Genomic DNA, 24,616 nt, shown 5'->3' with positions numbered 1-24,616 from the left:
ATCTTCCTCCCTTAGTAGGTGGCCAAACAAACGCATGGCGGATATAATTAGTAAGCCCACAGTTCTCCATGGTGAAGACACTCTTCCTATGGACAGTCACTTGTAAGAAATCTCGCTCCATGGGAGGAGCCCCACTGTCAAGTTGCAATGCTGCAACGTCCTTCAACATGGACAGTGTGAAAACTGAGATGCAGTGCGTCGATGAATCCGGTTCGAAATGCAAGAGCTCTGCAGAGCATATTGCACACAGCTTCCCGTTGCCAAGGTCAACAAAATTGAATCTGCCCGGTTCTTCCATTGGAGGTTGAATACCCTCAAAACCCACATCAAGGTATTGGTATAATGCGACTAGGCCTTTCTGGTGGTTAACGAGAATGGCAAGGACCTTGTCCAAATGTGTATGAGGAGATTCCATCACATACTCATGTGTAAGGCAAACGGTGTAGTTGCTGCTGCCAAGACCGGGAAGGGACACAGAAATGTGTGGGAAATAAGTAATACGACATTGGCCCCTGCCGCTGATGATCCTACCCTTTCTGAAGTTCGAAAGATTGTTATCAGCGGCAGACATATCCATCCAAGTCTCTTTTATGGGGTCGAAGCGGGCCAAACAGGAGTCTCTCTCCGTGGATGATAAAAAAAAGAGGTTGTTGTCGAGGACGAACATGGTATTGTCGACACGTGGCTCGCTAATGATGGCCCCAGGAGCCATTAAGGGTTTCCAAACTCTAGAACCAGAACAAAGAACGTAAAATCCAGATGAATATTTGAACCGTCGCCTCAGATTTATACAGAAGTAAACATCGCCTGAGCCTGGCGTGTTTGCGATGTATGATTTGTGAAAAGGAAAGGGTGCACCATCCAGTGATCCCGTAGGGGCAATTCTGGACTCTTCAAATTTGATTTCGTAGATTGTCCAGGAGACCAGATTCACGATGGAATCGGATTTGCTTCTGCGAATTTCAGGCGGCAGGCTGGTCCGCTCCGACGGCGCCATATAGATCTTGGAGTCGAACTCGAAGGGACACATATCATGACCTGGAAGATCCAGATACATCTCGAACGGTGGTGGAGGCAAACAAGTCCAATCTTTGACATCAACTTCTTCCTTTAAATTGCTCAGTTTGACCACGATCAACTTTCTATATGTCATAAGGCAAAGGCACGCTTCATTCGCCATTTCAACCTTCTCAGATTTTCGTCTTTTTGACTCAGCAGCATCCAATTCCGCCATCACTCTCTCCGATCGATCCAGATCGGTGGTGCTGCGGCAGCAAAAAGCTAGGGTTAGGGTAGAGCACTAGAAAGTTAAAAGACGAAAGATGGGGATCTTGACGAGCGACCAGGGTTTCGAATACCGACTTATTCTCCTTATACATATATATACTAGCTTAATTTTTATATTTTTATTTTTAAAATTATAAATTTGATGGAATAATTTAAAAATTAAAAATAAAAAATATTTAAAAACATATAAAAATTTTAATATTTATTTAACTTTAGAACGTATAAAAATTATAAATTTGAGTTAAATAATATATTAAAAAAATTATGTGTAACAAAATAAAAATAAATATTTATAAACATTAATTACAAATTAATTATTTATAAACATTATTAAATTTATTTATTTATTTCTTAATAGTATTTAATTTAAAATAAAATATTCGTTATTTTTATGTATAATTTTAATAGATAAAAAATATTTAATTTTTTTAATTTTATATTTAATTTTTTAAATTATCTTTTATTTTATTATTTTTTTAAATTATTAATTTATATTGTCTTTTTTTGTTTTTTCGTTTTCTTCTTCCATTTTTTTCATCTGATTATAATTAATTATTATCATTATAGCAACTTTTAATATTTTCTATTACTTTGATTTATGACCTTTTATTCGGACAACTTTTATGAGTTATTGAAATTTTACTAAAAAAATTTTTTTTTATGTATCTTTTGAGACTTTAAATTATTTGTATCTTTTAGTATCTTATTAAACGATATATTGTATGTAACTTTTACATCAATTTTTAATGGGATTAAATTATAAATCAAGTTATTTTATGTCTATTTTTTTAAATTCTAAAAACCAAACTTAATTGACCGATTAATTGGATTAATCGGGAACTTAAAATACTAAAATTATATGAACTTGAAAACATTCTTGTACTAGTATTTCTCTCTAGTTGTTCCCCAAAAGATATAACTGGAATTGCTGAAGTAAAAATTAACTTAAGATTCCATTAAATAAACAACAATACTACTATATGTTAACATAACATTGTTCTTAATTTATTAATTTGATTTTTGTTCACATTTACCTCGTATGTTGGGATTGATCTAAATAGAAATTTCAAGTGGTATGAACATTGGACAAGTAACAATTGGTTTGCTGATCTTAAAATTTACCGAAAATATTTATGTATATTTATGTTGGGAGGCTCAACATTCACCTGACATATATTCACTCTATGACGATAAGCATAATAGAATAATAAAAAAAAATATCATGCCAACACATGCTGCTTATATTTAAACACCTTCCAACATTTAACAAAAACAAATCGTAATATCATGTTTGTTCGTTTATTAGTATACAATCATGATTCTATATTTTCAAACATAAATTTAAGCATAGTAATTATTAGTCTTTGTTTGCTACATTACTTGACCCAACCTATTTATTCAAGGGAAGTATAATTCTACTTTAATTTTATACAACAAATACGACCAAAAAAATCATTAAAAGAAGAGCATACAATAGAGGCCTAATCTAATCTAAGAAAATATGCATCCTATAAACAAGGTCATCTCATCTCATGCATGGTACCACTTGTCTTTATCCAAATATGATTTGTGAAACTTACTTACAAAGTTTGCTCATGATATAAGAAACAATTATATTGCGGAAAAAAGAGGAACCATCCGAACTTGAAACACGAGATAAATCCACCACAACAGTTAAAAAATATCTATCACAATTCAATTTTTCTTTCCTCGTATCAAGTAATTTTGTATAATTTATGTTACGGCCCGGTCCAGAATCAGCTTTGGGCCGACCCGACCCAAGCAGTACCCGATCCGGATAGACGCCTTCCAACCGACCCGGACACGCGTCCTGTACGGCACACACACGGCCGCAAGACAGCGTCCTTGGAAATATGGGCCTGTCCCATAAGGGGGCCCACGACTGACATGTATATAAGGGGAAGATTGGCTCTTCCCCCGAGGTACGTCACCTTACACATCACTTCCCCTGCTTGTACGATTTCTGACTTAGGCGTCGGAGTGTCTTTGCAGGTGGCACCCCCCCTTCGTCCATTCACCAGCTCAAGTGCTCGCCAGCTCGGCTAGTCCGCTACCAGTGCGACCCAAGTTAAGGCGTCCTCACCTACTCATCTTTCCACCTGTATACCCGACCTGTCCGGAGTCCGACAACCGAACATTGGCGCCGTCTATGGGGATCCTCTTTGCCTGAATGGAAGTCGCGCCGGGCCCCGGCGACTGAGCTCGAGTAGCCGGAGCGGAGGGGGCAACCTCCGTCGCCTCACAACGAGGAGGCCGGAGATCCCCCCAACAACACGCGAGAACCCGACCGTTCGGGGGAACGGGCGGCGATAGCGCCATAATAATGCAGGAGCTACGCCACAGAGTCCAGAACCTTGAACGACAGCTAGCCGACCGGGAGAGGGATGGATGGTCTACCGATCCAAGCTACACCCCGTCTCCCGGGGGCGAGGAGGAAGAGAGCTCTCACCGAAGCCACTCACGGCGTATATCTGCATCCCGGACGGAAACAGAGGAATCACCTATTCCAAGAAGACGGAACGACACGGTCATCTACTCTCGCGGCAGACAAACTCGCCGAACGACAAGAGGTCATTAGGACGGAGAAGGGAAAACCGAGAGAACACGACAACCTGTGATAATGGGTGCCACGCCGTTCCACCGATCTATCCTCGAGGTCCGGTTGCCGAAACACTTCGACAAACCGACGGACATGAGGTATGACGGAACCCAAGACCCTCTAGAACATCTCACGGCCTTTGAGGCTAGAATGAACCTAGAGGGAGTAGGCGACGAGGTAAGGTGCCGCGCCTTCCCGGTAACCTTAGCAGGACCAGCGATCAGATGGTTTAATGGCCTCCCTCAAGGCTCCATTTACAGTTTCCCGGACATCAGCCGCGCCTTCCTGGCCCAATTCACAACACGAATAGCAAAAGCCAAGCATCCTATCAACCTTCTCGGGGTAACCCAGAGACAGGGAGAGCCGACCAGAAGGTACTTGGATCGGTTCAACGACGAATGCTTGGAAATCGACGGCTTAACCGACTCGGTGGCCAGTCTCTGCCTGACGAATGGCCTCCTCAACGAGAACTTTCGAAAACACCTCACCACGAAGCCGGTTTGGACAATGCATGAGATCCAAACGGTGGCGAAGGAGTACATAAACGACGAGGAGGTCAGCCGAGTCGTGGCAGCCAATAAGCGGCAGCCCGGTTACGGCCAGGCTCGGCAGTCCGGAGGAGACGGTGAAAGAACAAAGGAAAAGGCTAGAGAGGAGGCATCGAACAAGGCACCTAGGCCGTTCCCTCGAGTTGGGAAATTTACTAACTACACTCCACTCGCCCTTCCCATAGTGGAAGTTTACCAACAAATAGCTGAGAAGGGAATTCTTCCGAAACCCCGACCACTCAAGGACCGCACGGGTGGAAACAAGAACCTTTATTGTGATTACCATAAGGGATATGGCCATCAAACACAGGACTGTTTCGACCTGAAGGATGCATTAGAACAGGCGATAAGGGAAGGAAAACTAGCAGCGTTCTCCCACCTCATCAGGGAGCCGAGAAGGCGTTATCGCGACCAGGACGAGGAAGGCAAGACACGCTCGGCCAAGCGGCGACAGGAGCCCGAAGATAGAGACCATGGCCTCACTGTGATAAACGTGGTAACGGCCAAAAATGCCGCACCAAAGTCCCGGTCGGCACACAAGAAGGACGCCAAGATTCTGGCGATCTCATCTCAACCAGTGCAAAACACCAAAAAACCTCCATCCATTTCTTTCGGCCCAGAAGACCAATGGTTCAGCGACGCCCCGGAAAACCCACCCATGGTCATAACGGCCAGGGTGGGAACCGGCCTCGTCAAACGGATCCTTGTCGACACTGGAGCTGATTCAAACATCATGTTCCGCAACGTGTTCGACGCACTGGGGTTAAAAGATGCCGACTTAACGACCCACCAGCACGGGGTCATCGGGTTAGGCGACCACTTCATCAAACCAGACGGAGTTATTTCCCTACCGATCTCGGTAGGACAAATGCAAGGCCGAAGATCGGCGATGGCCGAATTCGTAATCCTTCGAGACTCCACAGCCTACAACATCATCTTGGGAAGAAAAACAATCAACGATTTTGAAGCCATAATCAACACCAGGTTGTTAGTTATGAAGTTTGTCACCGATGATGGATCCATAGGGACCATAAGGGGAGACCTCGAGACGGCGGTCGCTTGTGACAACGCCAGCCTTTCCCTTAGAAAGAAGTCCAAGGAAGCATCTGGCGTATTTCTAGCCGACCTTGATGCCAGAGTAGAGGACAAGCCGAGGCCGGAACCAGAAGGGGACCTGGAGAAATTTAGCATCGGGGACGAAGGGGAGAAGTTCACATTCGTTAACAAGAACCTCCCACATGAGCTGAAGGAGCCTTTAATTGAAATGATAAGGGCAAACAGAGACCTGTTCGCATGGACGCCCGCTGACATGCCAGGCATAGATCCACAAATCATCTCACATCACCTAGCCGTCAAGCCGGAAGCACGTCCAGTGGCTCAACGGAGAAGAAAGATGTCGGCAGAAAGAGCAGAGGAGGTAGCCAAGCAAACGGCCGGCCTCCTAGAGGCAGGTTTCATACGGGAAGTAGACTACTCGACGTGGCTCTCAAATGTGGTATTAGTGAAAAAACACAATGGCAGGTGGAGAATGTGCGTGGACTACTCTGACCTTAACAAAGCATGCCCCAAAGATTGCTTCCCACTCCCCAACATAGATGCACTCGTCGACGCTGCGGCGGGGTACCGGTATCTGAGTTTCATGGATGCCTACTCTGGTTACAATCAGATACCGATGCACCGACCAGACGAGGACAAAACGGCGTTCATAACGCCAGGAGGAACGTTCTGCTATAAGGTAATGCCATTTGGCTTGAAAAATGCAGGGGCAACGTATCAAAGGCTGATGAACAGGATATTCCACAACCTCATAGGAAAAACGGTCGAAGTTTACGTGGACGACATCCTGGCAAAGACAACACGACCTGATGACCTCCTAAACGACCTGGCAAGCGTATTTGCGTCCCTCCGTCAACATGGCATGAGGCTGAACCCCCTCAAATGCGCCTTTGCCATGGAAGCCGGCAAGTTCCTGGGATTCATGATAACTCAAAGAGGGGTAGAGGCTAACCCGGAGAAGTGCCAGGCAATACTTCAGATGAAGAGCTCGGGATGTATCAAGGACGTCCAGAGGTTGGCAGGAAGGTTGACATCACTCTCTCGGTTTCTCGGAGCCTCAGCGGCAAAGGCCCTGCCGTTTTTTAACCTCATGAAGAAAGGGATGGCGTTCGAATGGACACCAGCGTGCGAAGAAGCCTTTCGACACTTCAAGGAAATCTTGGCGGCACCCCCCGTTCTCGGGAAGCCAAGAGACGGGGAACCACTATACCTGTATCTCGCCATAACAAGCGAAGCCCTGGCCGCAGTGCTAGTACGGGAGGACGGGAAAACCCAACAGCCAGTCTACTTCATAAGCAGGGCTCTGCAAGGAGCAGAATTAAGATACAGCAAGCTGGAAAAGCTAGCCCTAGCGCTCCTAACTTCCTCGAGAAGGTTGAAGCAATACTTCCAGAGTCACCAAGTGGTCGTCAGGACAGACCAAGGGATTAGGCAAGTTCTCCAAAAACCCGACCTGGCGGGAAGAATGATGACTTGGTCCATCGAACTCTCCCAATATGACATACGATACGAGCCCCGGCAAGCCATCAAGGCGCAGGCCATGGCGGATTTTTTGGTGGAAGTAGCAGGAGATCCAGGCGAAGACATAGGCACACGGTGGAAGCTCCATATGGACGGAGCCTCCAACCAGACCTACGGAGGAGCCGGGATCATCCTAGAAAGTCCAAACGGGGTCGTATACGAACAGTCGGTCAGATTCGAGTTTCCCATCTCGAACAATCAAGCAGAATACGAAGCCCTCATTGGAGGCTTAACCCTAGCAACAGAGGTCGGCGCAAAAAGACTGGAAGTATGCAGCGATTCCCAAGTCGTCACTTCCCAAGTGAACGGCAGCTACCAAGCCAAGGACCCCTTGTTGCAGAAGTACTTGGAAAAGGTCAAAAGCTTGAGCCAAAAGTTCGACGAGGTCACGACCCAGCATGTACCCAGGGAAAGGAACACACGAGCAGACCTTCTATCAAAATTAGCCAGCACCAAGCCAGGGGAGGGAAACCGGTCTCTCATCCAAGGCATGACAAGGGAACCCGCGATCACACTACACATAGCGACCCTAAGTCCTTCATGGCTAGACCCCATCACCGACTACCTAGAACACGGCCAAGTCCCTGGTGACGAAAAGGATGCGTTGAAATTAAGGAGGGAAGCGGCCAAGTACGCTGTCATCCAAGGACAGCTGTTCAGAAAGGGACTCAGCCAACCCTTACTGAAGTGCCTACACCCCGACCAAACGGACTACGTCCTCAAGGAAGTCCACGAGGGCTGCTGTGGGCACCACATCGGAGGAAAAGCCCTAGCAAGGAAGTTGATCCGAGCTGGATACTACTGGCCATCGATGATGGCAGATTCCAAAGAGTGTGTCAAGAAATGCATAAAGTGCCAACAGAACGCCAACTTTGCCAAGGCACCGGCAAACGAGTTGAGCTTGCTGACGACTTCCCGGCCGTTCGCTCAGTGGGGAATCGACCTCTTAGGGCCCTTCCCCGTCGGCCCCGGGCAGGTCAAATATCTCATAGTGGCAATCGACTACTATACCAAATGGATAGAAGCCGAACCGTTGGCCAGCATATCCTCGGCCAATTGCAGAAAATTCATGTGGAGGCAGGTGATAACACGGTTCGGGATACCAGAAGCCGTCATCTCGGACAACGGCACACAATTTGCTGACAAAAAGTTCACAGAATTCCTCAACGGCCTAGGTATAAGGCAAAGGTTCTCTTCGGTGGAACACCCTCGGACGAACGGACAAGTGGAGTCCGCCAACAAAGTTATCCTTTCAGGGCTAAAGAAGAGGTTGGACAACAAAAAGGGTACCTGGGCCGACGAGCTGGCATCGGTCCTCTGGTCTTATCGAACAACCGAGCAATCCTCCACCAAGGAAACCCCTTTCCGACTAACATACGGGGTGGACGCAGTAATACCCGTGGAGATCGGTGAACCGAGTCCGCGATTGCTTTTGAAAGGAGTAGAGGAAACTGTAGAAAAAGACCTGATAGATGAAGCCCGGGAGATGGCCCATTTGACGGAAACAGCGCTAAAACAAAGAATAGCTCTGCACTACAACACCAAAGTGCTCAAGAGGGACTTTGAACCTGACGACCTCGTCCTGAGACGGAACGATATCGGCCTGCCGACCCCGGTGAAGGCAAGCTAGCGGCAAACTGGGAAGGCCCTTACAGAGTAAAGAAGGTGATGGGAAAAGGAGCCTTCAAGTTAGAAAGGCTCGATGGCAAGGAGGTCCCGAGAACATGGAATGCGGACAACCTAAAAATATTCTACTCCTAGGAGGAGACCCGACCAGGATAGCTAAGTGGTCACCTCACAAATTTATCTTTCGAACAGCGACTTATCTGTCCTTTACACAGTTACCGAATAATATATACTTGTGCAAATTTTCTCTCCTATTTTGTCACTTAATTTTCCAGATAAACCACCACGTCCAACGACGACATACGTCCCTGGGACTGATCACCCCGGGAACCCGTCAATCACAATCATAACGACAACGCAAAAGGCCATGAGCCATTGATATAAGCGAAGACGATAAACCAAAAAACGGTTAAAAGAAACGACAACACGAGCAAACGATAAAACGGTCGTTGATGAAAAGCCAACATAAAACGGCTAAACACCAAAAGCATTAAACTGTTCGCAAGCCAAAAACGGCTAAAATTAAAATAGTCTACAAGTCATAACAAAGCGGCTACACGAAAGCTGTAAACACAAATTCACTTCTTAGGGACATCGACGACCTTGCCATCGAGAATAACCTTGCGGACCCCGATTGCCGACGTGTCAAACTCAGGAGCAACAATCTTAATTTGAGCTTTGAGGGCTTCCTCAGTACCCAAGATCGCAGCCTTACCCTGCTTCACGACATCTTTATACTTCGACTTCCATGTCGACAGCTCGGCCTCCACGGCCCGCTTTTCTTCTTCAACTTCGGCCACCCGCTTTTGCGCTGCGCCGACCTGTCCTTCCAGAGCCATCTCACGCTCGAGCAAACGTTCAATCGTTGCGTCCGACTCTTTTTGTTTCTTCTCGGCGGCCGATAACTTTTGTTCAGCGGCGGCAGCTTTCTGCTCAGCAGTGGTGACCTTCTTCTCGGCGGCATCCAACTTTCCCGAAGACTGAGTCACCTGCTCCCGGAGAGTTTCCACTTCTGTTTTTAATTCGTTATTGGCCTTCCCAGCAGCCTCCAACCTCCTGCGGAGAGACTCCATCCCGGACAGCTCGAACTCGGCCTTCCGGGCTATCACGGCCCCACGCAAGAGAGTGCGATACATCCACCTCGCCTGTCCGGCGAGGGATGACTCGTGGAAATATTCCTCGGTACCAGGGAGCAGCTCGGAATCGATGAATGTACCGGCGTCAAAGTTCCTCTCCATGACGGTAAGAACGCCCTCAGGGCTAGATGACGCCGTGGAGGCCTTCTTTCTCTTCTTTGGGTTGGGGACCTCTTCCACCTCAACATCTGGGCCAGGAACGGGACCGCCAGTTCCTACTACCTCGTGGATGGGGGAGGCATGGACGACCTTGCCGCTCTCGACCGCGGCACCTTGAGTCGAGGTACCAATCCCATCGGTCGCAGCCTTTTGCTCAGGAACGTCTTTAGTCTCCGGAGCATCGGGTCCCTCGGTGGCCGGTTGCTCGTCACTTTCCTCATCATCGCCACCACCGAGAAAAGTTTGGAACAAGTCGGAAAGACCTGTCACCGAGGCAGACATATCCACTGCGAGAAAACGAGGAAGGTCGGTTAGTCGTCACGCAATATCAACAAAAAGAAAAAATGCAAAGGGAAAAGTAAAAGGCTTCTCACAAATATAGTTACGGCCGGACTCCCGGTCACCCATGAGGAGGTGGGGATTTACCGGGTTCTTCCCAAAAACTGCGTTTAGCACCTCGGCAATCTGTTGATCTACTTCCGACATGTTTTTATAAAGTACCTTAATAAAACTATTGGCTCCTGCCCCGAAGCTCCAATAAGTCGGGATGAGCCTTACCCCCTCCAAAGACAACCAAAAGGGGTGACGACCTTTGGCCGGACGGACCTTAAAATATTTGTCCTTAAACCCATGGTAAGAATCTTCGAACAAGCCGAAAATCTTCCGACCCTGAGCAGCCCGGAAGGACATAAACCCTTTCTTATGTTTCCCCTCCTTGGAAGGGTTCGTGAGGGTGAAGAAAAAGAGGAAGACATCTACAGACACCGGCAGGTCAAGATATTCACAAACCATCTCGAAACAGCGGATCGAAGCCCAACTGTTTGGATGCAACTGCGACGGTGACACAGAAATTCGGTTTAAGAGCGCCATTTGAAAGGCTGAGAACGGAATGCGAACTCCGACTTGAGTGAACATGGCCTTGTAGAACCAAATCCAGTCGGCGACCTGGCGGGTTTGGAAGTTGATTTCATACAACCGCTCGTGAGCAGCCGAGACGAAGGCGTCGTAATTGGCCTCCTCATCAGTCCCGCCACACAAATACCTGGCTTGTCGGAACTCGGTGAGCTCCTCCTCGCCCATTTGGTTGGGTGATTCCCTTATATCGGAAACGACCCAAGCATATTGGTCGTACGCCGCGGGGTTAACGGATGCCCGGGAGACCGTGCGAGCCATACCTACATGGGGGTACCATCCAGTTAGTCTAAGAGATCGGTTGCTCAAGCCGAACACACACACCGCCCTCACGACTTCCCGGCTAAGACCAAACAAGACTAAAATGGCTAAAAGAGCGAGAAAAACCTACCCTGGAATGGTACTTTTCCCCCTAACACGTCTACTCGTGACTAAAAAGTTGCACAGTAACACCCAAAGAACCAAGGCAACAAGCATACCAAAAATAATGCATAAAGAGGGGAATGATTCGAGATTTACCTAAATTGAGGGAAAAAGGATGATTGCGAGTCTGGAGAAAATGCAGGAACGGAGGCACCACAGCAAACACCTTGAAATCTTGTAGCAGGAAGGAAGAAAGGAAGAGCAGGGAGTGTAAAAAAGTATAGAAACATCAAAATCAATCGTTTAAAAACGACCTCCAAAGCGCGAAACTGCTAAGGGCAAAATAGTCTTTTCAAACGGGGTTTTTACCCCATTATGAGCATTCAATGCTCGGCGCAGGAAACGAAGCGATGGAGCGGTTGTCTGAGCAATCAAGAGACGCGCGTTGGGGGCACACCCTCCCCACGAGCGGCCGACCAGACGAGGTGCAAGACGACACGCCATTGGTAGCTTCCACGACTACCATTGGCGCGTGGGGGCACTGTTACGGCCCGGCCCAGAATCAGCTTTGGGCCGACCCGACCCAAGCAGTACCCGACCCGGATAGACGCCCTCCAACCGACCCGGACACGCGTCCTGTACGGCACACACACGGCCGCAAGACAGCGTCCTTGGAAATATGGGCCTGTCCCATAAGGGGCCCACGACTGACATGTATATAAGGGGAAGATTGGCTCTTCCCCCGAGGTACGTCACCTTACACATCACTTCCCCTGCTTGTACGATTTCTGACTTAGGCGTCGGAGTGTCTTTGCAGGTGGCACCCCCCCTTCGTCCATTCACCAGCTCAAGTGCTCGCCAGCTCGGCTAGTCCGCTACCAGTGCGACCCAAGTTAAGGCGTCCTCACCTACTCATCTTTCCACCTGTATACCCGACCTGTCCGGAGTCCGACAACCGAACAATTTATTTCTGTAAATAACAATCAAAAGAATTGTTTGTAATATTTTAATGTTCATATCCAAATTAATGAACGTGACAAATGTTGTAATTGACTTCCAATATTGTGCTCTACACAACTTTTTGTAACATGAGAAATATAAAAGTACATAACTATTTATGTATTTGTATATAAGTGATAAACAGAATCATACTTGTTGGTATATTGGCGCCCCCTTCTTTTTGGGACGCTCTTGGAGCAGATCTTATCACCTTAACACGAAATGAAGCCTACAAAATTTGAAACATGGATAATGTAATTGTAACCAAAATCAAGTGTGCATGAGCATATTATTAGCTCAATGGTTAAGTGTACATTATACAAAACTAACTATTAAAATCAACGGAAAATTACAAAACTTAGATTTAACTACACAAAACCCTAGTGGGAAATCAAAAACACAATTGCAAACCTTAACCAAATCATTACATATCGAAAATAAAGAATCTAACAGAAAATCAAAAAATAATCTCTCTTCATGGAGACGGAATTCAACAAAGAATTAAAATGATTCAAAACTACTATGAATTACCCACCTCATAGACACAAATTAAGAAAATCCGTGACAAGAAACCATGGGAAGTCGTTGCCTTCCTTAACATAAATTACCTCATTGATGCTGGATTTGACCCCAATTCATTATCATAAAAAATCTCTCCCCAACTATGCTCCTTTCCAAGTTCAAAGGGAGAGAAGCCAAGAAGGAAAAAATACATTATACACATAAACATAAAGGTATGAAATGGAAACTGAAATGCTTATAAAGTGCATTATCTTCACTAACCGTGTGTGTTATATTTTTATGTCGTGAAAAAAATTATAAAACACATTTATATCTTATGAGGATTGATCACCTGATTGGCACCAGTAGTAACCATTACCTAGGACTTGTGCAAATTGTTTACATCTCACAAATACAATCGAAAGCATAGGAGTTAATAGAAAAGGATCATCAATTCTCAGAAATTTCAACTACTAAAAAGCGTTGTAACTTAATGCGCACTTGACCCTTATTGAAAACCAAGTTTCATTCCAAAAACAAGTTCCAACCAGTTAACACACATTTATATGTTGTAAGAAAAAGATACAGTTTAGAACATTTTTGCTTACCTTTCTAATTAATGCTGCTTGAAGTTAAGGAAGACCATCATTGTCACTATAACAATTAATAGAAGGTTCCCACACAAGTTTTTGCAACTTATTCAATGACTTCTTTCGGTTGCTGCCACTAAACCACACCCTTAAAAAGTTAAAATGTTCAACAATCCCATCACGAATCACACTTTAAACAAAAACAAAGATGAAATAAGATGTAGAAAATTAATTAAACACCAATAAGATTAAAGAATACATACATATATGTCATTTCTTGATACAAAAGGGTAGCTAAATAAATATGAATATATGACTTGAACTTTAAAGTATAAGACAAACTAACAAAAGTAGAAATAATTTTCCAACAGTTCATGCTATAGTAGATGTCTTTATACACTTTTTATTTTTTGCATAGCAGTAATCCCCAAATTAGATTATTCATAAGCCTTCTGTATAGCAAGAAACTTCTCCCTTCCTTCAGGGTTTTTGACAGGATGATATTTCATAGCAAGTTTTCGATATCGTCGCTTTAACTTTTCCTCGTCGATATTTTCAATTTGCTTTGATTAGCTAGATGTTTCATCTGATACCTCCGAATAGTGCTTTTATTTACATCATCACTGGATACATCATCCAAGGATATTTCAAGGATCTTGCAAGCTGCTCAACAATAGGCCAATTTGGAAAGCGGATTTCATCACACAGATTCCTCTAGTAATAATGATGACACCACATTTCATCTCTAAGTTCAGGGTATGTAACTGGAGGCATTGGGGCATAGTCATACAAAACATGGCAATACTGTGTCAATTTCTGTGGAAAATCACCAAGGTGTTGCAAAACCTGATAAATACAGTGAACAGGGATAAATCGAACCGCATGAACAATACCGGAAAGGTAGTTTGGGAAGTACACTTGTATTCTATAAAAAACCATACACATCAGACCTTAATTTGCAATACCTGACGTATTAAATTTTCTGCCCTCATTTTATGAGTCCATATTATCTCAGGAGTGTCAGAATCTGATACCATTGCAGCAGCAAATGCTGCTGGACCACTGCGCTTCAATACATACAACAAAGATTCAGGAAGAAGTCCACCAAGAACACTGCGTTTTGCCAAAGGCAATGAAGCTGAAACCGCAGCCTCTTCGCCACCATGAAATCCTTGGGGGACAAGGGTGACGGTAAAGAGTTGCCCAATTGAAAGTAGATTAGATCCTGGATAGGCCAGTGCAAAATAAAATGCACTGGTGCTGTATAGACGTACCATGGCCTTGGGATTCCTGGTAACAATAGCCTTCAACAATGCAGCAGCTGCCTCAACAATACTTGGTTCCCCAGAGAGAATGGCCTGAATTCATAAAACAACCCACCCCCCAACACACACAACAAAAGAGGGAAAACAATGAAAAGAAAAATAAAAACTAGATTTAAATATTATAAGCAAAGCTTGAGAGCTACGAAGACGAGACCATATAAGCGAACAAGGAGCTATGAGCGAAGCAAATAGCAGCGCAGCCGAGAGAGTGGTGAATTATTGGAAGGGTAGAAAATACTAAAAATCAACTGAAACCATACCTATCACATAGTAAACAACTTGAACTAAATATGATAAGGTTAACAAGCAAGGAGACAATTCCTATAATCTTTGAAAAAGAAATTTTATTAAAGTAGTAGTATATCACAGAACAAACATATTTTCATACATGGCCAAATAATAAGGAGAAACCTTTGAAGTACCTGTGCAATGTGAGGAAGGCAACATGGACTTGACAAGATTCGTTTTACTCCAGGAGTTGGAGTAACAATTTCTCCAGCATCATCTAAATGAACATGCCAATTTTCAGAAGAATATAACAGGCACAGAAACTTGAGGCTAAAAAAATAAATTTTGCGGCAAAGAGAATAGTTGGGTAAATTTTTGCAAATGTAAGCAAATTAAATATAGAATTGTAATTGGTAAATAAGTTATTATAGGAGATTGAAGATAGTGGCACCTAAACATATGTTGCTTTTCTCATTAGATTTTTTGTACCAAAAATAAATAAATTCAAGTCATCAAGAATAATAAGGTTTCAGGCCATGAAAGATTAATAGCAAAAAAAAAAAAGCCAATTCATGCCACATATCAGACAAGAAATAATAAAGAATTCGAGATAGAAAATATTTACAGAACAATTGATGTTTGTATGAATGTCTTCCACCAAAGATGATGACTCTACCTGAGGTGGGGTAAGGACAGGAACTCTAAGGGCAAGTGCCCAGCGAAGCTCATGAATATCACGCAACTTCTTCCAATCTAGCATCCAGAGGCCCAACACCTTGTAGTCCAATCAATAGCCTTCTTCGACCATAACCTTCTAATAGCATCTTTTTTCCACAGGTCCAATTTGAGCACCTTCTTTGTCAATATACATCCATTCCTTGAGTGGCTCCATAAAAGCCGTAGCTGCAATCAAATTTGATTGCAAAGGAATAGCTGTCCTCTCCAAAGCTTCATGGACCACTGTAAGAAGATTGACAGCTAATACACAGGCTCCAACTAGAACATAAGCCTCTACATTAGCTAAATCCTTCATCAAAGCCTGAAATTGAGTTGAATTTAACTTTGAGTAGAGCTTGTAAAGTGAAATCACCAAAAGGAAAGAGAAAACAAGAAAGAATAAGTAGATTAAATTTACAAAGACCTTCAAAAGAAAAAGAGGTCTGTGTCTCAGAGATCTGTCATCTGTCCTATCCAGGAGAACAGTAATGTGAGCTGTGCCTGAAAAAGGACCAACAGTCTTGTAGTGCTGCTCATATACAATTGCCATTGCCCTTGCACTTGTAGTCCTCTCCCAATGCGACATTTCCTCTGCTGAAGTAAGCGTCGTTTTCTTCTCCCGGTTGATGACTCCTCTTGATTTGATTCTTCACGTTGAACTCCATCAGAGCGTGTATGCAAATAAGCAACAAGTCCGGGAGGCAGAATTCAAGACAATAGCTCCAAAGCGGGTTGATAGGAATCCGCCCAAAGAGCAACAAGTTGTCAAATAACTTCACGGCGTTCACCGGCAGGAAGGAAAAAGGAGTGCAATAAATGCCTCAACAAAGCACCATCACGCACAGAAGCCTCTCGCATGGACTCCACAGCAATAGCATCTTCTTCAGCAATTGATCGCATAATAACAGCTACTGTCTCTCTAACACTTTCGGTAAGATGACCAAATAGTGCAAACAAACGACGCTTTAACCCAGCAACTTGGCGCAACAACTAAACAAAAACATTATATTGAGTAGTTTCCCCATGTGGATCACAAATCATAGCCTCGAGCACTTCAACCACAGCCATTGACAGCAAAGGTGATACTGACGTAGGCTTCAATCTGTTGACAAGAATAATGACATAACTCTAATTAGCAAACAATACGGACTTCGTATGCATAATTGTTGCGTGCCACTCTCCTTTAGAATCCATCACATTAGCATCACCAGGCCCACCACAATGACTGCTGCAACAAGCCCGGCAGCCTCAGAAGCAACACCCTCTGAACCATTTCTAAGTAAACCCATTATCCTTCCAACTGCTGCTGGAAAAGACATCACGTGTGATGCGGCACTTCTTGATGCAAGTAGTCGATGTAAACAAGCAATAAAACCCATCACAGTTGCAGCAGCTTTTGGTGACGGGGTGGCAAAGGAGGAGATTCTGGAGGAAGATTTGGAGCTGCAGGAAGCATAGTAATCAAGGCCAAGGTAACCTCACTAAAAGGTATACATGCATTGAACTCCCTTATTCTTCGCCATAGTTTAGCTCTCGATCCAGGAATGGAACCACCTTCAGCAACAGCATCCTTGGCAGCTGCTGTTAAATGTTTCAAAATTCAAATGCATTGAAGCACTTTCAGCATCAGCAACTGACTTTTGCTGACCATATTGCAAATAAACACTTCCACAGGGAGGATCAATCCGATGACCAGGCATTGTCAGCCTTGGCAATACAAGTATGGCACATTGACCCTGCACAAAACATCACCAAAACTCAAAGATGCACTTAGACAATGCAGGATTTCTTTATTTTGGAAAATAAAAATATACCATATAACCATTTGCCTCAGTATGGAAAAATGTTTAAAATTGATATCAAGATTCTACGCAATTAAACTAGCAAATGAACTGCCATACTTTACTTCCATCTATTACATCTTGCCCATTCATTTCAACTCCATTGTCCATATCAACGTCATCGGATCTTAAAAGAACTTTGATTTGACAAGAATGATACACTCACATTGCACCATGCTACTAATTCTCTTAAATTCCGAGAGACTGAAGGGAATTATAGGCAACCCAAATTCAAAAAATGCATTGATGTATTCTAACGGCATATCAGATGAACATCATCAAGAATTTTCTCGGAGATGCGCATACAATGAAACAAATGGGACAGAAAAATGGATTATACCTTCTTGCTTCAAAACTTTGATAAGTACACATAGAGTAACAGAATAGAAGATTCATATACTCCTATTTTCCCTCATGTAAAATTATAAATTTGCTCATAGTCAATTTATCTAAAGCCGCTATCGATGTTTATTTTGCATTTGCAAATGAACAAAGAGCATATGCCCATATATGATAATGGAAAGACTGAAAATATAAAGGCCAAAACAAAAGGATAAACAAAGAGAAGATACAAGTACTTTGCCACTTGTCAGCCTGTTTACCGCACAGGCTGCTGATTGTAGTGAGTCGCCTTATCTTTTCTCTTTGCCACGGCAAGCCTTGCACTCCTAGCAGCAGCATCCATCTCCTTGATTTTTTCTTCTTCACAGATGCAACTTTCTTATGCCGCTCTTTCACGTCAGTTACAGGTGCATCCTCTGCCTTCCCCGTTCCAGCAGTTTCCGTAGTTGTCTTTCCATCAGCCACAGAATCAGGCAGGTTTTGTGATTCTTTCTGCTCCTTTGAAGATTTGTCCTTCTTCTTCTTTGAATTTTTGCTTTCACTGGTGGCATTCTCCTTCTTTTCTAACTCACCATTGCGATCCTCGACCTTCTTCTCAGCACTTGAATTTTCCAGGACAGGTAAAAGATTCCAAGTAAGAAATTTCTATATAATCAGTCATCTTAGCAGGGCTTGCAAATGTATTGGCGAACGTTTGCATGAGCAAGTTCAAGCCTCAACTTAATACTTTAGATATTTAAATAGCATTCTTGTAGCCAACATGGTTAAATCAATAACAAATTCCGAAAAGATAGATACCTCCTTGAAAGAACTAAGATAATTATAATATCTTTTTTCTTTTTTTCTTTCACAAGATCAAAAACATCATATTACCATGGAAGTCAGCCTGGCTTCCGGGTTCTTTTTGCAATCCTAGCTCTGCTAAAACAGCCTCAAGCTCCTTTTTCTTCAATTCCTTCTTTGAAAGTTGTTCTTCAGTTTCCTTGGTAGACAAGGAAGGTTCACGAGGCTTCTTAACAACAGTTTCAGGCTCTACTGGCACTTCTAAATCATTTTCATGTTCATCCTCAGCATCATCAAGGCATCATCAAGGCCTTCTATCTCACTATCGCTTTCCTGCTATTAAATCATTCACATGTCTTGCAGTTAGTCAATGTGAAGCTCAATGTCTCAATGAAACAATAATAACCATCTTCTATGTTATTAATTTGCCATTAAGGCCAAAACAAATTAACAATTAAGTGCCCAGTTATGCAGCTTTCAGCTTTCACTACTCCAAATGGGACGTGAAGGGCAAGTCCATGAAGAATAAAGGCTACATGATATCATCTACGTTAAACATTATAGTTATGGGTGAAGACACAATCATTTTAACTTGCAAGATTGAACACGTGGAAACTTGAGCTTGAAGAACCAAATTGCAAATCCGGAAATGAGAATAACAAATCGGCAAACCAACAAATAGTCATCAAATGCATATTAATCTAATCAGATTCCAAATCATTAAACCGACAAGCTACAACGTCATCAAATCCAAGCATACAGATTACAGATCGTTAGACCATTAACACAAATCACATAAATGACAATTCAACAAGGATCATAAATACCATCCCAGAGCTAGATATCCAGAACAAGACCAGAATCCAGGATCCTCATTATCAAACAGAATATCCAACATTATATCTTTAAGATATAAAAAGAAACACTCAGCTTTCTTTCCAATCATGCATGCAATAACATTCAACACAACTCTTTCTTCTCAAAGACACCATTATCAACCCATCCAATCCAACCTTCAAAACAGCATTGCCTAACACATCCAACTTACAGAACACAGACAACACAATCAAAACACCTACTGAATGTGAGAACATGAACAGCTCAACTAATCCACCTTTTCCAAGTCTAGTCGCTATCCATGCCACAGGACTAACGGATTCAAAAATAAAAAACACAATAATAAAAGAAAAAAAATTACACTCTCTGCATCAAGGCAACGATCATCACCATCCATAGTTAAAAAATAAACGATTCAAGCCATTGCATATCAAGTTTCAGCAGTAGTGATCCAACACACATAAATAGAAAAAAGAAATAATGCTCAAAGTTTTATGTTCACCTCAGCATGGGCCTCGGATTCAGCTGCAGCAGCAACAGGAGCGCCCCAAACGGATTGAGGTGGAGCGGTGATGGCGTAGTAGTCGTCATCATCCTCGTCGTCAACGTCAGCCCATGACTTCGACGTGAGTGGCGCCGGGGCCCAGAAAACCTCTTTTTTCTCCTGCTGTTGTGCGGCGGAGGAAGCGGCGGTGGAAGAGGACGAGGAGGCTCTCCCCTTGGATGAAGCCTGTTCCTTCTCAGAATCTCAGGCTTCTTCTTCTTCTTGAGGCTTCCGAGCGCTGCGAACACGAAGGGGCTGTTTATGACCGGCGCCTCCTCCCTCTTGCTCCCTCCTCCCACCATTTCCAATCTCAAACTCAGCAGCGATGGCCCCGAAACGACGGCGTTTCAACAGCTCCAGTGAAGGGACAAGATCGAAAATAAAATCAAACGAATAAAAGAAAAAGAGAGAAACTCTAGTGTTTGTTTTTATTTGTTCCTTGTCCGAGAGAATGGTGATCTGAGAAGTGAGGAATGTAATGTGGATGATGGAGTTATAAAAGAGTGCGTTAATTTGAGTTTAGAGATTGAAGGGTGAGGCCATGAGGGGCGGGGGATCAGAAACGATGATTATGTGTGTCTTTCTTTCACTCTACCATTTACATTACAACAGTGTCATCCTTTTGTTAATTTATAGGGCTTATTTGAAAAAAAAAAAAAAACAGAAAAAAACAAAAACAAAAACAAATAGGCCTTCATTTTAACCTTACGCTAATAAGCTTTTCAAACAAAAACATACTAATTAAAAGTTGGTGAATTCTACCGTAAGGATATACATGTACAGATGGCTCTTCCACACACACCACCGCAACCATATACATGGCTCTGGCCACCTGCCTCACCTCTATCCTCCTCCAGGATGACCACGATCACCACCTCCGGTACTCCCACCCTGACCACCAACACCTCTACCATAGTGGCCCCGTAACCACCTCCACCACCTCCCTGACCTCCCGTCACCACCGTTGTACCCTCCTCCACCACCACCACTTCCCTGACCCCGTCGTCACCTCCATCATTTCCGTCATCACCACCTTCGTCCTCACCGCTACCCTCATTTAATGTTAGAAAACAAATTAATGCAGAAGAATCAAAAGACCCTGTGGTTCAGTTTCTGGAAGGAGAACTTCTCATAGTGTGTTTGTATTCCAATCCAGGTGGACGCTTTGCCTCAAGGGAAAAAGTATGCTTCTTTCCTTCAAAACCTTAACATTTGTTTCAGTGTCATTGTTGAGGGCTGTGTTACTTGTCTCTAATTCTAATTATCTACCATAAGAAAAAATAATAGTTATAAACTTAGATGTAATTTCTTCGGGTTTTGAAATATCATTTGTTGATCTATTGGCATTTGCTTTGGATTTTGGCTTTATATGTAACCAGATGAGCCTTCTAAGTTCTAAAGAACTGCCGAAGTTTTCTGTCAAACATTTTCTTCATTCCAGTGGGCATGTTGCAGCGAAATTCCAATATGACCAGGTTTCACATGCTAACTTCATCAAGAGTATTGAACTTTATATTTCTATTGAAAATTTTGAATTTTCCATAATTAGGGGCTATGTCTTTGACCTTGAACAAATTCCTGCATACTCATGCTTTATAGGCTATGTTTCATGGCAGGTAATAATTTCTGCTTTTTGGGATTGGCTGTTTTGAGGGCTTAGTTATTTGAAAATTTGAGTCTGCAGGTTATGGATGTTCCCGCTTTCTTCCTTATCAGAAGCAGAGAAGGTTCTAGGAGAAATATCTAATTATAAAGTTCAGGAAATAATTCTTCTATTTTCATTTTCTCTATAATTGGGAAACTGATGTTATTTTCTATCTTCAAGCTTCAAAATTTGTTTGTTGAAAAGGAACATTCAATTCGTGCATTTCTTCCATGTGTTTCCGTTATAAGCATTTTTTCTGTTTTCTTGGTTAGTATTTGTGCTTGAGATAATGATTTCATGTGACACGTTATCATGCAGCTATCCATTATAAAGTGGGAGGAGTTGGATTAACTTTAACTGCTGCAAGCACAGTTATCTTTGCAGAACAATCCTGGACTCCAGGTGACCTAATTCAGGCCAAAGATCGTGCTCATAGAATTGGCCAGGCATTCTCACACTCATTAAGTAGAAAGGAGAGAGTTGTTACTAGTTGCATGACAACATTAAGAAAACAGATAATCTCAAATGAAAAGAACTCTCATATCTAAATTTTTGAGTAGCAGAGACAACATGCGCTCTTCTGTTTTTTTGACTAGTTAGTTCTTGTTTACAGGTCTCATCAGTAAATATATACTAGTTGGCAAATGATATGGTTGATGACATCATTTGGTAGGTTCTGTTATTATTTCTGCAGTCTTTCGCTGCTTGGTATAGCATTGACTTAACATTTATTATGCATTGATGATCTAAATTTTTACGCCTTAGGGATGTGGTGCAATTCAAACCGGATAATTTGGGGCAGGTACATTTCTACATCTTCTTGAACTATCATATGTAATGCAAAATGTACATAATGCTTAGTTTCAAGGTTTTTATTCTGGTTTATATTTATATTTTGTCAAGATCTATACTCGAGCAGTATTTGAAAGTTACTTTTTGATGTTTTTGAGGAACCATTCTGAATTTTAGTTATTGAAAAATCAGATGTTAGATGCCCATGAGAACACCTTAGCTGTGTCAAATAATCAGCCATTAAGTAACCCTGCAAAGCATACTACTATCGGGCATAGCCCTTCAAAGCAGAGAACTCTTGACCAGTTTGTCAGAAGATGTGATAACGTGGTTAGGTCGGAAGTCAGAACATCAGCCTGACCGGAAACGGCCCTCTCGGTCATGACTTGCGAAATATGCAAAATGGATTTCCATTTTCAGATACATGGCCAATGGCAAGTGAATAGGAACTTAAATGTTGATGTCTACATGCAGAAGTTTCCCTGTAGTATTAACCAGATGTGCTTACATGGGGAATTCACCTGTGATGACACAAATGCCGTTTTGAAGCTGAAATCCATTGTACAACAAATAATAGATTGAGTAGAACTGGCTACACTAAACTATGTTACTTGTACTGGAGATAATGGTTTGAATATGTGAAATATGTATTGGAAGAAAATGTTGATAAAGTCACCCATTAGATTTTAGGTTTCCACTTCTTGTTCTTAACTTTTTGCTCCCCTATGTTTTGTTTTAGTTTGGGGCTCTGTACAGAGTATGACATTATCATATATGAATGAGACTTGTAAATTTCTTTACTCCATATGCATGTATCATTATATTTTGCAGCACTTCAGTTAAAACTGATCACCACATTGGCTTATTTTGTTTAGGAACATGACCTATTCTGATAATGTTACTTTTCTCCCTAAATTCATACAGAATGACATTATAAAAATAACATCATTATTTTTCTTTAATCATTTAGAAACTTGATTTGAATTTTTGTAACCCAGTTTGCCTTCATCATCATTCTTATTATTTTTCAAATGACTCAAATAAAAAATTTAAACTAAATTTTTCAAACAAGAACAATTCTAACTTTATGTGAAACTTCAACATGTTTCTTTTGACATAATATGTGCGGGCTATTAGTTGAATTAATTATTTAAAATGCATCATGTATTTTGAAATGAAAAGCAGTGAGTTGATCATTCAGCAATAATGCAAATATCTCAAAAAGTTTTGTATGAGCTAAAGAGAATATAGACACAACTCAAGCAATATCATATTCATATAGAGATTAATATTTAATTCATTGTTCATTCATAATCCTATTGAAAACGACTAAGGATGATAATAAGCCACAAGAAATGTTACTAAAACGGAGTTGTCCTGTGCTGAAATCTTCCTCCCTTAGTAGGTGGCCAAACAAACGCATGGCGGATATAATTAGTAAGCCCACAGTTCTCCATGGTGAAGACACTCTTCCTATGGACAGTCACTTGTAAGAAATCTTGCTCCATGGGAGGAGCCCCACTGTCAAGTTGCAATGCTGCAACGTCCTTCAACATGGACAGTGTGAAAACTGAGATGCATTGCTTGGATGAATCCGGTTCGAAATGCAATAGCTCTGCAGAGCGTATTGCACACAGCTTCCCGTTGCCAAGGTCAACAAAATTGAATCTGCCCGGTTCTTCCGATTCTTCCATTGGAGGTTGAATACCCTCAAAACCCACATCAAGGTATTGGTATAATGCGACTAGGCCATTCTGGTGGTTAACGAGAATGGCAAGGACCTTGTCCAAATGTGTATGAGGAGATTCCATCACATACTCATGTGTAAGGCAAACGGTGTAGTTGCTGCTGCCAAGACCCGGAAGGGACACAGAAATGTGTGGGGAATAAGTAACACGACAGTGGTCATCACCGCTAATGAGCCTACCCTGTAGGAAGTTCGAAAGATTGTTATCAGCGGCAGACTTATCCATCCAAGTCTCTTTTATGGGGTCGAAGCGGGCCAAACAAGAGTCACTCTCAGTGGACGATAAAAAAAAGAGGTTGTTGTCGAGGACGAAGATGGTATTGTCGACAAGTGGCTCGAAGCTAATGGCCGGAGGAGCCATTAACGGTTTCCAAACTCTAGAACCAGAACAAAGAACATAAAATCCAGATGAATCTTTGACCCGTGGTTTCAGATTTATATAGAAGTAAACATCGCCTGAGCCTGGCGTGTTTGCGATGTATGATTCGTCAAAAGGA

At 42.8% G+C, this 24,616-nt stretch overlaps 3 protein-coding genes and 1 pseudogene across 11 annotated transcripts; 2 read left to right on the top strand and 2 right to left on the bottom strand.

The window, feature by feature from the left end:
* The first annotated feature begins 3,928 nt into the window (after positions 1–3,928).
* On the top strand, positions 3,929–8,662 carry LOC140183759 (uncharacterized). Its single transcript, XM_072232708.1, has 3 exons — positions 3,929–4,281; positions 4,345–5,906; positions 6,267–8,662. Exons 1-3 carry the CDS (start codon positions 3,929–3,931, stop codon positions 8,660–8,662), a joined length of 4,311 nt encoding a protein of 1,436 aa, XP_072088809.1.
* A 4,865-nt stretch (positions 8,663–13,527) lies between these two features.
* On the bottom strand, positions 13,528–18,227 carry LOC114924088 (dnaJ homolog subfamily C GRV2). 4 transcript variants are annotated; one of them, XM_072202223.1, is made up of 6 exons: positions 18,008–18,227; positions 16,013–17,324; positions 15,548–15,910; positions 15,066–15,148; positions 14,284–14,676; positions 13,528–14,164 (listed from the first exon to the last, which is right to left on the bottom strand). In XM_072202223.1, the coding sequence occupies exons 5-6, from the start codon at positions 14,593–14,595 to the stop codon at positions 14,033–14,035; spliced, it is 444 nt and encodes a 147-aa protein (XP_072058324.1). In that variant the 5' UTR covers positions 14,596–14,676; positions 15,066–15,148; positions 15,548–15,910; positions 16,013–17,324; positions 18,008–18,227; the 3' UTR covers positions 13,528–14,032. The 4 variants fall into 4 exon arrangements, with proteins under 4 accessions (XP_072058324.1, XP_072058312.1, XP_072058343.1 ...); XM_072202211.1 differs by lacking the exon at positions 18,008–18,227 and having other exon boundaries at positions 16,013–17,852; XM_072202242.1 differs by lacking the exon at positions 18,008–18,227 and having other exon boundaries at positions 14,284–14,903; positions 16,013–16,785.
* On the bottom strand, positions 18,028–20,382 carry LOC112702260 (uncharacterized; annotated as a pseudogene).
* Positions 20,383–20,663: 281 nt separating this feature from the next.
* On the top strand, positions 20,664–23,177 carry LOC140175140 (uncharacterized). 6 transcript variants are annotated; one of them, XR_011865207.1, is made up of 7 exons: positions 20,664–21,117; positions 21,315–21,410; positions 21,552–21,662; positions 21,899–21,982; positions 22,194–22,249; positions 22,346–22,382; positions 22,565–23,177. XR_011865207.1 is itself a non-coding variant. In XM_072202092.1 (7 exons), exons 2-5 carry the CDS (start codon positions 21,315–21,317, stop codon positions 22,226–22,228), a joined length of 399 nt encoding a protein of 132 aa, XP_072058193.1. In that variant the 5' UTR covers positions 20,664–21,117; the 3' UTR covers positions 22,229–22,249; positions 22,346–22,382; positions 22,565–23,177. The 6 variants fall into 6 exon arrangements, 3 of the variants coding, with proteins under 3 accessions (XP_072058193.1, XP_072058207.1, XP_072058175.1); XM_072202092.1 differs by having other exon boundaries at positions 21,315–21,551; positions 21,620–21,662; XR_011865208.1 differs by lacking the exon at positions 21,552–21,662.
* Positions 23,178–24,616: the final 1,439 nt, after the last annotated feature.

This window comes from Arachis hypogaea, chromosome 1 (genome assembly GCF_003086295.3).
Source record: "Arachis hypogaea cultivar Tifrunner chromosome 1, arahy.Tifrunner.gnm2.J5K5, whole genome shotgun sequence".
NCBI lineage: Eukaryota > Viridiplantae > Streptophyta > Magnoliopsida > Fabales > Fabaceae > Arachis > Arachis hypogaea.
Note: the sequence above shows the minus strand (reverse complement) of the source record. Positions and strands in the feature narration are given on the sequence as shown.